The sequence below is a fragment of the Monopterus albus genome, unplaced genomic scaffold, assembly GCF_001952655.1.
Source record: "Monopterus albus unplaced genomic scaffold, M_albus_1.0 scaffold189.1, whole genome shotgun sequence".
NCBI classification, from domain to species: domain Eukaryota; kingdom Metazoa; phylum Chordata; class Actinopteri; order Synbranchiformes; family Synbranchidae; genus Monopterus; species Monopterus albus.
In genome coordinates, this window is record NW_018128069.1 from 1039411 (window position 1) to 1052710 (window position 13300).

General features: G+C 41.1%; 2 protein-coding genes across 6 annotated transcripts in view; both read right to left on the reverse strand.

Annotated features, from left to right (window-relative positions):
* Positions 1-7627, reverse strand: part of ccne2 (cyclin E2) — a 9690-nt gene extending 2063 nt beyond the window's left edge. Inside the window, exons 1-11 of one of the 5 annotated variants that reach the window (XM_020617364.1) lie at positions 7448-7627; positions 7203-7316; positions 5691-5737; positions 5267-5348; positions 5051-5101; positions 4200-4342; positions 3296-3431; positions 3058-3204; positions 2007-2102; positions 1529-1663; positions 1305-1416 (exon numbers count right to left, since the gene is read on the reverse strand). In XM_020617364.1, the coding sequence (XP_020473020.1) occupies positions 1305-1416; positions 1529-1663; positions 2007-2102; positions 3058-3204; positions 3296-3431; positions 4200-4342; positions 5051-5101; positions 5267-5348; positions 5691-5704 (916 nt within the window). In that variant the 5' untranslated portion in view covers positions 5705-5737; positions 7203-7316; positions 7448-7627. Of the gene's footprint in view, positions 1-1304; positions 1417-1528; positions 1664-2006; positions 2103-3057; positions 3205-3295; positions 3432-4199; positions 4343-5050; positions 5102-5266; positions 5349-5690; positions 5738-6272; positions 6685-7202 lie in introns of those variants that run through there. The other 4 variants (XM_020617366.1, XM_020617362.1, XM_020617367.1 and 1 more) reach the window with 4 other exon arrangements.
* A 5447-nt stretch (positions 7628-13074) lies between these two features.
* Positions 13075-13300, reverse strand: part of tp53inp1 (tumor protein p53 inducible nuclear protein 1) — a 7416-nt gene continuing 7190 nt past the window's right edge. Inside the window, exon 5 of the mRNA XM_020617401.1 lies at positions 13075-13297. Coding sequence (XP_020473057.1) covers positions 13075-13297 — 223 coding nt within the window. The remainder of the gene's footprint in view (positions 13298-13300) is intronic.

A 13300-nucleotide genomic window follows, 5' to 3' on the forward strand; every position in this document is an offset into this window, starting at 1 on the left:
AATGGCAGCCATTTTACACTGCAGTAAGAAAAAAATAAATGTAGAAACTAATCCCAAAGGATAAAGGCTGAGGATTTTCTATTTGACAAATCCAAGTGAATATGGCGTCAGCACCATAGTGTGGGTGCCCAGACCCCGATTTAGCTCAGTCTGTGCTGTAGACCTCCACTGTTGTCCAACAACTATTAAACACACCACCGCACTGCGCGATGGTTTCTTCCTCTGGAAACGTGAGGCTCACATGAACGTAGCGTCCATTAGTTTCACGCATTGCTAGTGAAAGCCACGTGCACAGCTGAATCTGTTTTTGCTATTTATTTTGAAAACAGATGGCCTCACCTCTCCTGAGGAGAGCACCTGCCCTCCAGTGCAGCAATGTGGCTCACTGGGCTGTGTTTAGTAGCTGGTGGACAACAGTGGAGGTCTACGGCACAGAGTGATAAGTTGAAAAATTTCAAGACTTGGGTTTGGGGGCGGCTGTGGCTCAGGAGGCAGAGCGGGTCATTTGTCCAGTCAACATGTCGAAGTGTCCTTGAGCAAGACACTGAACCCCCAGTTGCTCCCGGTGATGTCACCGGTGTGTGAATGTGTGTGTTTGGGAGTGCGAATGGCCGAGTAGCGTAAGAGTGCTTTGAGTGTACTGTAAAGCGTAGAAAAGCGCTATACAAGTATAAGACCATTTGAAACTCCACATTATAATGCAACAATCCAAATCATCTGGAAAATCAGTTGTAGACTCAGTGAGCCATCACAACTATAGCTGTGGGTTGACCTTGTCTTCACACACTCCCCGGCCACTTTATTAGGTACAACTGTACAATGTGTATGTCCTTCATTGAGACACTTACACCTTAACATTTGTGTTTTATAAAACAAAATGTTTCAGTTTTTGGTGAAACTGTCAAATGTTTCAGATTCAATACGTTTACTGTTGAGGTCATAGTTAAAGGTGGTGTTGTACTGGGCTACACTGTATTCAGACCCTTGTGTGTAGCTGGGGAGGACAAAAATAGACACCTCTGAATATAATGTAGCCCAGTACAACACCCCCTTTAACTATGACCTTGATAAACAGAATTTATACATTTGACACTTTTGCCAAAAATTGAAACATCGAGCTGCATAAACAGACATTGAGGTGGAAGTGTTGCAGTGAAGTGCATACAGTTCTAACTAATAAAGTGCAGGGTAGGTGCACATAGGCGTGCATGCATGAGGCGATGCCCCTGTACCAACATGGCAGCTGCACTTAGCAGCAGCTAATGAGGAAACCACATGTGAGAGGAGAGACAACTCAAACCTACCTGAGACTTTGTGGAGGTCATCAAAGGTGAAGAAGTGGCAGAAAGCAGCTGCAGCCAGAACACTGTAGCTGTAGTCCAATGAGCCGATATCCATCATACACAGGTCCAGCAGCTGCAACACAGGTCAAAGGTCAGGGTGTCTGTGGAACAGCCTTGACTGAAACGGTAAAAAGTCAAGATTCTGATTTCTGTTGTGTTTGTGGTGAGAGGTGACGTTCAGCTACCTGTGTGATCTGGATGTACGTCTCTTGTGAGAACTGTGGCACCAGGAAGTTCTCTGCTTCCTTCTGGGCTTCGACCTGAGCATACAGCTTCAACCAGGAGATGGACGTCTCTGGATGCAGGTTCCAATCCAACGCCTGTGGGAGATTAACAGCATGCAGCTCAACACAGTGAAACTAGGTTTGCATCCATCCTTGCAACGCCCACAGTTTCTTCTTTAATACAGTGCAATTTGTAGTTGTTACTTTTGTATTAAAAAAATTTTCAGAGAAATTGTTCAACATTTTGAATTTCATTATAAAACTTTAGTGTTGCATCTTTTACCAGACAAATCCATACATGAACCCTTTCTACAGGCTTGTGGCAACAGTGTGTTACAAAATATGTATAGTCTTTCCTGAAACAGACAAACATCATTCAGTGCGACTCACTTGTTACCAGAGCTCGTTAGGGGCGAGTTCAGTGTTTGTGTTGTTCTACCTTCAGTATGTGAAGCTCTGTGCGCTGGATGTCCCACATATCGCAGGCTCCATCTGTGACGTAGGCAAACTCGCAGATTTTAGGAGGGTAGATTTCCTGAAGACAGAAAAATGATGGCTTGATTTGAATCCAAGCACCCAGCTGTTTTTTTTTTTTTTAAATGTCATTTTCACAGCTGTTTTTTTCATATTTGCCATTTGTAAGAATGTGGACATACTGACACTGAAGGACCTTTTGTCTAAACTCTACATCAACTGCACTGAACACTCTCCTACAGTCGCATTTCTTCTTTAGCATAAAAACCAGCAGTAAAGATGTGCTGAAACATTGCTCTTCCTTTCAAAAACAGTGACCTAACAATCATGCATGAAAAATAATTAAGAAACAAAACAGCTTTAAGAAGGTGAGTTGGCCCATGAAACAAACCTGATGCATCATCACTATTCAATCTTTTGATTTCATGTTAATTTTAATACTGAAAGCGACACAATGTCAAACCCTTCCTGTTCCAGTCAGTTCACTTCACTAGGCTCAGTTTCACAGTACACTCTCCTGCAGGACCACATGCCACACACAGTTTAAACTCATTGTCACAGTGGCACACAACAGGATTTATCAAGTCAAATGTAAAACTACTGAAAACCAATAATGGCAAAAAAAAAAAAAATTACATAGGATATGAAGAAAATCAGTTGAGTATTCATGTGGATTATGAACTAATTACTTTGTCCAAGAAGTATTTGCAAACAACTAAAGCATGGTACTAATGTACAGTACTACAGTGATGGTACTACTTTAATGGCTTGTTTTTCCAAAAACACACAAGTTAATGTGACATTGCACATTTAAAATTAACCAGCCTAAACACGATCTAATCTTTAAGATCTATCAAAACTGCATTTTAAGACTTGGGGCCTAAAAATCAGATGACTGGCTTTTAAACTTTCTTCAGGAAATGCTCATATAAAACTGAACAAATGTAATCGTTACATGGTTATGAACAATCCGAGTCCACAGTCGGGTGCAGAGTGGAGGATGACAGCAGACTCACCTCTATTTTGGAGGCGATGAAGAGCGCAGTGATGCCAATGAGCTGCAGGTAGTCTTTGCCGACATCCTTCTGGGTCAGCATGAAGCGGTCAAAGTAGTCCTGAGCGAGGTAGGCCGTCTGCCGGTGGAGGCTGTAAACCTCACTCACCTGCACGAATACATGGCAGGGATACAGTTTGTTCAAAGGAGTCTGAGATGTGCCAAATGAGAGACTGAAAGGAATCAGTGCTGCTCCTCACCTCGAACAGCCAGTCCAGCAGAATGGCCCTCATCTTGGGCTGCAGCCTGGGGTGCCGCTGCAGGTAGCTCTTATCATGGACGTACTTCAGCTCCTTGTTGAGCATTTTGATCCACACATCATCTGAACTGGCCCAGCTGGAAGAGAAAAGTCCACCTGTTAGATTCATGTTGAGATGTGCCCGAGAGGTTTACCCTCAGCTGTATGCAAATAAAACATTTCTGCTTTGTTTTCTGCCAATGATTCAAACATTTCTATCAAACACCTTCACAAAAAGCTCAAAGTTTTTACTTTAAGCACATTCCAATCATATGAATTTTGTGTCACAATTAGTTGTGAGCTGAAATGTTATGACTACATATCGGTAGTGGACAGCAAGGATATTTACACAAATACTGTACTCAAGTACATTTTTAAGGCTTTACTTTAAGTATTTCCATGTTCTGCTGCTTCACTCCGTGTCAGAGACAAACCGTGTACTTTTTACTGCACTACATGTATCTGATAACTTCAGTTCCACAGTAATACTGTTATATTTACAATATTGCCATATTGCACAATCAGGCTCCTACTTGTACTTATTTACTCCAGTTTTAGGATTCCATCTGTGTATTTTGTTATTCTTGTTACTTAATTCTTTTTCACCTCACTGATTATATTGTGTTGTCCATGAGCACATTATTTTGTTTTTGCCGTCTGTACCAATGTCAGCTGCTGCAACAATGCACGTTCGCCTTGGGGGTTAATTAAGACATGAAACCCTGAAAGTGGATCCATTCAAAGTCTCAACAATAACAGAATTTGTGGTGAATGAGAACACTGAACTCTGAATACAGTCGGGTGGGCTAACAGCTCAGCAACAGTGTGAAGTGCTGACCCTCATTGGAGGTGTAAAATACAGTTACCTGAGGCGGGGAATGGGGGAGGCCTGGATGAAGAGGTTCTTGAATCTGTACTGTTTGAAGTTGGATGGGTCTGCGGGCTCCAGCTCTTTGTGGGGAGTTTCAACCAGTACGCATGGAGTCGCTCCATCCTCCAACCAACACTTCTGGAAACGCAAGACAAGGAAAAGGCACAAAACACGAATGAAGACTGATCAGAGGCCACACACACAGACAGCAGTACAGCATGGCAGCATTAATCTTACATCACTGTAGGACTGAAATAATCAGTTGAGTGACAAAATATTCTAGTAACTGTTAAAATGTGTTAAGCCTGACATTAATTTGTTTCTAGCTTCAAAAATAAAAACATGACAAAACACTTAAATCAATGCTTTAAGAGTTAAAAGCCATCAGGTACGATGGAAGATGATCAGTTACTAAATGATGTCACCTTGTGGTGAAGATGAGGCACTGCATGGTTGCAGATAAATTAACTGAACCACTTTTATAATTTAAGTATGATTAAAGACAGGCTTAAAGGAAACAAGCCAATACACAAAACAGATTTGAGAGCAAAGGAAATGAAATGCAGTCGTAAACAAACACCAGGCATGCTGTGTAACAGCATTGTTACCAGAGTAACAAAATGGACAGTATTTTGACACGACTACCAGAATCTGAATCTGCTTTATTGGCCAGGTGTGTCGGACACACGAGGAATTTGACTCTGGTACATCGGCTCTCAATGTGCATGTACATGTACATATCCCCTACTAATCACAGGGGTTTCAAAAAGGGCTGGTCACACTGGGAAGGGTAGTAACACCACATATAAGGCAGATTCAGCTCTTTATCAGTTAACACATACTGACCTGTATTTCATAGCTTTGTTTCTTGGTAGCAGGTTGTTGCTTATTCAAAGGCTGAAGAAGAAATAAAGTAGAGTCAGCATTTGAGCTCACAGCTACAACAAACACGGAACAAATTGCTTTACAGGAAGGCCTGGAGAGGTCAGAAAAGTTTCTGCCCTTACTGCAATTCCACACCAGACAAACATTTGGATAAAAATAAGGTGGTAAGACACAAACCTCTGATTTTCTTTTCCTCAGTGGCACTCTGACAAGCGACTCAGGTGTGTTTGAGTCTCTGGCATGAAGCGTGATGCGACTGCTGAAATAAAATTAGCATTACATCAACGTCACAGCTTTAGGTTCAAACAGGAAATCAGGAGTCTGTTTGGATTCATCTGCAATAAATCATCAATAGCAGCACTCAGCTAAGACCATGGTTTGAGTTTTACTGCTAAAGTATTTTAGCTTGACCACCACTGGATCTCATCAACTCCACAGTTCTCTCTGTACAATTCCTGCAGTTTGCTAAAGGTCATATAACCCTACAAGTGGTGGGTAAATGGAGTAGGGGTAGTCTTTGACTAAAATTACAAAAAAAAAGCGTGTAACTAACTTAGGCCCCAGCCCACAGTTTGAGATTCAAAAACCACCAGCTGCTTACCTGCGCCTGGACATGGTGTCGACTGTAGTTATTTATTTATGGCTCAGCTGCAACACAAAAACAGATGAATGAGACAAGAACTTCATGTTCTGGGGCCACTGGACCCAGTAGTCACATGTAAACATGTTATTTGTTAGCCCATGTGCCAACCCTGGAGAGGATCACTAGACATTTAACTGCACAGAAAAATATCTAAAAATGTCTATAAATCACAAACTGCCTCCAGGACAGTCCGGTTGGAGCCCAAATATCACATTTACATTTTGAGCCTGGCTGTAATTTGTGGTAGAATGGGAGCAGAGTAGACTATAGGTTAGTTAATGAAGACAGCCAAATTAGCTTCATAAAAACAATAACTGTCGACTGCCAAAGCTAAAGCCCCACATGTAAGCACGGATACACAATATCTTACAGTAGAGATGTCAAACCGACATAACTGTGATTATAAACAGGGCCAAACTGGGCAGCCTGGACATGTAAGCTAGTGTGGCAACTGCAGCCCAGGAGGAGGGGGGCTGGTAGCTCCCTCGATTTCAAACAAAAAAAGCTCGAAAATGCTCAATTTCAACAGAATATACTCACATTCGGTGACGAAGCACACATCTCCAGACAACTTTGGTGTAGTTTGAATTGGCCAAATCATCAAAATATGAACTCTATTTGACTACTGAAACTCAAAGACGCGCCAATTTACTAAGCGCAAAAGCGGGAGGAATCGAGCCCTTCCTCCCCGAGCCTCTTCCAGGTTTGCGGGGAGAAACTAGTGGAAATAACCGCTAAAGATAACTCATACTAGTTTTAAACCGGTCTCGACGAGTAGAACAAACTCTTCTGAACCACGGATTTAAGCACAAACCCATTTAAAGCCCACGAAGCACCATGAACGTTAAGGCCAAGTTGCGAAGAGGAGCTACTGTACCTAGCAAACTTAGCGGGGTAACTGCTAACTGCGTCAACAAGAACCAGCTAAACCCGACACACGGATAAACTGATAAGCGACTGGTTCTACATGAAATGCCTTAATGTTCGGAAATGCCTTAATGTTCGTTTGATCTACATGAAATGCCTTAATGTTCGTTTGATACATGAAATGCCTTAATGTTCGTTTGATACAGGAACACAGGTAAAAGACCACTAAAAACACTTTTGTGCGAGTTTTAAAAGTTACACGAGCAGCCTCGGGACTTGAACAAATAAACGCCACAAAAACCCAAACTTGCACTAAACACACTTCCACCATAGTACACAAGATAAAAACAAAGTAATGTAGATGGCACAAACGGTGAAAACCCCTTTAAATAAGACTAAATACAAAGTTAAATCTAAGATTTGGCTGCGGTCCCTCGCCTATCCGGCTTAGAACCGCTTAACACAGAATTCCGTCAGGACTATTGGAGATTTAAAATCAAAACACACGATGTACCCCGTCCCCTGAACGCTTTACCAGTTAAAATGTACTAGACTGTAACGCTGCATGTATAAGCACAGCGTTCTCGGGCTCATCAGTCTTACCTCCTCAGTGAAGAATGAATGAATACATCAGCTGTGGCGCCGGCGCCAATCCTTATATCCGCATCTGCCTGCTGCCACCAGTGCGCATGCACGTTCCCGGTTCACAGAAACCCGCTAAATGTTTAAATTTGAAGTGAGATTTTCACAGTGGAACAACACTCAAGTGTTTCGTGGAGAGGATGTATTCTGCTCTGTGTTAAAATTGTTATTACGAGCACGAGAGTGCGTGTCAACGGGTTATTTACCGTGTTTAAACGGAGCCTACTTTCATTTCTAACGGACACGGAGTCGCGGGAAGGGTTTTTGATGGAAATCCCGCTTCCTGTACGTTCCGGTTAAACTTTAAGGACTCGGTAGACGCACAAAAATCACCTACACGTAGAAACTTGCGGTCATTTTCTCTTTTTACGCAGTTTTATCATTTTCTTTCAAGGCTCTTAAACAGCTTCCGTGTGCGAGCCCCTCCAGTGGGAGGGACCTCCGTGACGTTTAGCCAATGAGTGTGCGAGAAGCGAGAGCCGCGTGCTTCCTCCGCAGAATGTAAACAGACTGAGCACGTGGGTCTGCTGTCAAACAGGGCTGCTACAGAGGCACGTGTTTAATTCAGTTTTTAACGGATATACTTAATAGAAGACGCTGCAACTATATATAATGACTCAGCCACGGTTTCACCGTTTCTCTGTTTATCTTTGGAGACCTCGTTAATGGACTGCTTGTCGATTTAGAAAAGCGCTACAAACGTTTGTCATCTGCATTAGAAACATTACTAAATCACTGAAAGGGGTTTTCACTTTAATCTATCAAATCTGCAGCTGTGAATGCTATTAAGAAATTAAATGAATTTTGCCCCACGTGTCCAGCAACCGTTTTGCAGAATATAAATAAGTTTTTAAATCATGCAGTATGTTGGCATTGCTCTTGCTGTTTCTTATCATTGTCTTGTATTGTTTTTAACATTGTGTTTTAAAGTCAAAGACAGTTATTCACAACTTGGAGAGTAAAGTTTGAATGTAAAAATGTCCACTATAGAGCAGAAACTGACTCTTTAATATGAATATATTTTAAACTTTTTATTAAGCTCTTTAAGTTGCAAAGTAACCAAGAAATTTCTGCTAAAATCTTCATGAATGCTGTACTTTTTTATTCATAGGACCACCACTGAGCACTTTTTAGTATCAACTTAATTTTAGCAAACATAAGAAATAATGTGAATATGTAAAATTCTGAGTAACCACAAACTTTAGAAATCCCGAAGCATAGACAGATTTGCATAAGAAAACATTTATTTTAGACTAATAAGGGATCACATGTATTAACTATTAGTTTGAAAACAGATGACCCCACTTTTTAATTAGCATTTTTTGTTTCTGACATCAAAACAGAGTGAAGTGTGTCATACTTCCAAAATACAAAGAAGGAGACCAGTTATGTTGATAAATAAAAAGTTAACCCTAAAGTTCCTACACCTTTTTTCTTTTTGGCAAAGTGCTGTATTATTCCAGTAAACTACACAAAAAGTACAAATGTCTGACACTTGGTGAATAATAAAAATGCCACAAAATGTTCTTCACACTTTTTTTTAAAATAAACAACCGATGAAAAGAGGTTTGCTACATCATTCTGTCTGGTTTGTTGAGTCATTATAAAAGCTGGGCACAGGCTGGGGAGGTGGTGGCGGGAGCTTCCTCCAAGTGGTGCATAGTTTCTGATGTCTGTTTGTGTAGTTTTATTTAATACACCCACTCAGGACATAAAAAAAAAACAGAGTTCAAGTTCTTCATTGATGCATTATCATTACAACATTTCAACCTGGAAGGCACGTGATCCACAAATTTCAAGGCATTGAACAAAAACCTTTACAAATCCCTGTTATTGTGATGAGAGATGAGCTGAAAACATAAACATGACAGGCTCCTGACAGCAGGAGGACACAGATCATCCCGTCCCTTTTGTCTCTTTCAAAAACATCATAGTAACACAAAATAACATGACTGCAAAGCCTGATAGTAGGTAGAGAAAGACAGCTGAGAAAGAAAAGCAAAGCTCAAATACACCAGAGAAAGAACCACTCCACTCATATTTACAGCGAACCGTTCAGACACCCAACAAACATTGTTAGTGTTTCAATGATACAGTCATCAACACGACCAGAGAAACAACACTGCACAAAGTTCCCATCACACCTGAATGAATCTTTACTGAAGCTTAAAATCCTTTTTCTTTTGTGTATCGTCAACCATGACAAAAAAAACCTTCTTTTTTTCCAGCATTATTTTAAAAAAACAACTTTTAAAATTCTCATCGGCAGATCTTCCACACAAAATTGAGAATTTAAGTTTCAGTGAACCTCAGTATGGAAGCCAATTTATGCTAGAGAAGAAAAAATTAATAAGAAGGGAAAAATTATGAATAAAAATACTAGTGATAAATCAAAATTACAAGTGTGAAATTTGGCTTCTCCTTCGTTTACATCATTTTGATTCAGCGAGACAAAATTTGTATATTTTTTGGGATATGTCAAAATTTAGACAAATTCAAACTTTTGGCTTTAAAACTTTTAAAGTTGGACTTTCTACATAAAAGAAATAAAGTTTTTAAAGATATATAAACATATTTTGAGATAATCTGATATAAAGTAAAATTTTGACTATTTAAGTCAAAGTTGCGAGTGGGGATGTGGCAACTTTGAGACAAGTCATAATTTTGAACATTTATATTTTATCTGTTTTTTGTCTTGACATAAATGGGCTTCCACAGCTTCTGTCAGTCTGTATGATGGATTATATCTTTTGCCCTGCAGTGTGCCTACTAGGCCTGGGCTCCACCTTCCCTACAGCACACACGTTCAGCACAAGACAACCCTCCAACACCACAATGTTAAAAACAACACAAAAGAAGAACATCCGTATTATAAACTAGTCAAAGGCTAAAGATCATTGCTACATTTTTGGTTTAAATATTTTACCAGTTTAACAAAATGTAAGTTAAGATGAAAAACAGAATAGTTATAAAGCATAAAGTACACTTCTAAAATCATGTCAGGTACAGAGGAGCGAGAAATATAAACAACAAGTTTCTCCCTGTATCGATGGATTCCCAACAGTCGACTGAGACGTCAAGAGTTTGTTTTCACAGTCCTGGGACCAGGAGAAGTTTCTGAGACGCTAAACTAAAAATCAGTTTTTTCCTCACAAACATTTTCACGAGGGAAAGCTCGCTGGGGTGGAGCTGGAAAAGTCCGAGCACACACAAAGAATCATCAGCTGTCAAATAAATCTGCATGTTCCTAAAGTGTAAAGGTGATTGGATGTGGCCCTGAGAAGTGGACTGCAGATTCATTTTAGAATAAACAAGAAAATATCAAAAAGAAAAAATCTTTTTTCATTTTCTTTTTTCCACCATTGTGACACTAACACAACTCTACAACCATGCAAATAATTGCACGCTAACATAACCAAACATACCTAAGCAAGAAACCATAGATGCATATATACCAACTTCATACTGATATGTAATTTATTTTTTTCTTTTCAAAAAATATTTTGGAAGTTTTTTTAAATACATTTCTATTCATCTCAAAGCTACCGTTAAAACAAGGCGTTTAGTGATATTTAACCCAGTAATTTTTAACCACTTTTTTTCTTTTTTCAAAAGAACATTGTGAAAAGTACTGAATTATAAAGTCAGCGGCAGGTTTAGACAGCAGCAGCAGGACGGACTACGGGGAGACATCGCATTTAACCACAGGGCGATTTCAAAGAGATGGAGGTAAAGCTAACATCCCCTCAAAATGCTCTGACAGCGTGGAAAACTTCAAGTGGTGATGCAATGCATTCATTAGTGAGATGTGGATATCTGACCAACTATAGACATCAACTCCCCAAAGAAGAAATACACAAAAAAACTAAAGCCGAGTGTCTATACCTACAGTACAAGATCAGAAAACGGACTACAAGGCAACATGCCTACAGTACAGTTTTGAGTCAGTTGTGACTAATTTTGGTGGCTCATAACACTCCCTGTTCTGTCTCTCAGTTTTCAGTCACACACTCCAGCTTCACAGACAAACCTGGACTGCTGCATGTTTGCATCTGGATTGTGCTTAGCTCTGCCAAAACCTTCACACCGAAACATAGATGTATGTGGACTATGTGTTATGCTGAAAACTGCTTCTACTACAGCAAGACGTGAATCATTTGTTTCCTCTGAAGGGCATTCTTCAAAAATCATCCAAAACAGGGATTTTAAGGGTTAAAAACTGGAGGACTTATGACTGACAAAGATGTAATATGGGCTCAAAATGTTGCACTTTTCCTAAAGTATGTAAGCATATATACAGTACATAGGGAGCAGTCAACACTGTTGCAAATCTCTGGGAGGCAGAAACCCCACTTACAGTTGTCTGGTGTAAGCACATGAACAAGAGACATGAGTGCGTTTTGCACACTGACTGTTTGGACGCATGAGAGACAGACTGTGGACGGAGATGTGTGAGGTTTTAATAAATTGTTGTCACCGAGACAAAGCCGCCAATATAGCAGAATCTCTGTAAAGAGGGTTTTAGTTAGAGCCCCCCCTGCCAAGTAACCATCTGTCTTTCAAATTGCACTTCCAGCACTGATGATAAAGTATGACACTCATTTCTCAGACTCCCCAGAGGCCCAGCAGACATTTTACAGTTGGTTTCATGAGCTGAATACAGAGAGACTGAACGAGCCCCCTTTTACCTCTGATGGCTGTCAAAGGGCATTCTGGGAAATGTAGGAATTCATTTTTAATAATCAGGATAATAAAGATAATCACCTTTATTGGCCAAGTATGTTACACACAAGGAATTTGTTTCCGGTACAGAACCGATGGCAGCCATCTGCGGCGCCACCCCAACCGATGGCTCTAACCATCAGGGGCAACGGGGGAGTTCAGTGTCTTGCCCAAGGACACTTCGACACATGAACAGGAGGCACCGAGATTTTTGTGAGTAAAGAAGGCAAAAGTGACAAAAACGGATCATTAACAATGTCAGACTCTTTGAGGGGAATCTGTTTCAGCCGCAGTGACTCAAAATTTTACAAGCTGATTTTACAACTTGTTTGAAGTCAACAGGGTTCAAGTTGCCTGTTACAGGAACCCTCAATAAGAGTCTCCACTGTGGACAACAAACAGATACTGGCAACATTTTGAGCAACACTGCGGGACAACATTGCTCGAAGCCTCATTACAACAGCCCTGCACTGATTAAGTGTCGTACTGCTGCGCTGTATGTGTTCGGATCCTGCTGAGTTGCCCAAGAAGTTGCCAGGCAACAAACTATCACCATCCTGCCACGCTGTGAACCTGCCACTGAGTAAAGTGACCTACAGCATTGATTCTACACATACAGATGTCCATAAAGAAGAAGAAGAAGAAGAAGAAGAAGAAGAAGAAGAAATAAGATGAGGATGCCGCTGTGACATCTCCTCCTTTTTGTGATTAGCCACAAACTGGTCCAACAGAGGAAGAATAAAACATGGTGAAAATAGAATGAGAGAAGGGGACACATGATGACCTTTTCTTTTCACATCCCTTCTTCTCAGGGTCAATATAAAGAGGATGGATGGATGAAGAGGAGGAGGTGGGTAGGAGACGCTTAATCAAATGGACACATGAGCTGATGAAAAACGCCAGCCATTTTCCCTATTTCACTGTCCAATCAGATGTGAGGACAGACCAGGTGTTAGAAATGGCTGTTGACTGAATTGTTGCTGGTGTTGATTTGCTAAGAGTTGGAACAAATAGAGGTGTGTGTGTTTTGTGGCTGGCCAGTGTTACATCCCATTTTACTGAAGGGACTGAGGTTGATGATGATGACGATGATGATGAAGGTCAGAGTGCCTCAAAAGTTGAGATGTCTCTGGCTGGGCTGGTGCAGGTGTGTGGTGTTGACCTTCGGGGGGTGCAGCAGGTTGAGCCGTCGCAGGGCATTGCGGGACAGCGGTTGGGTGCGCTGGGTGGCGTTAACTGGCCGCTGCTGTAGGAGGCTGGAACGGGTGGAGAGCCCTGCAGCATAGCAGGAGGAGTGGAGGCTGGGGGGGAGCTGGGCCACCTCCCCAACCCTCCTC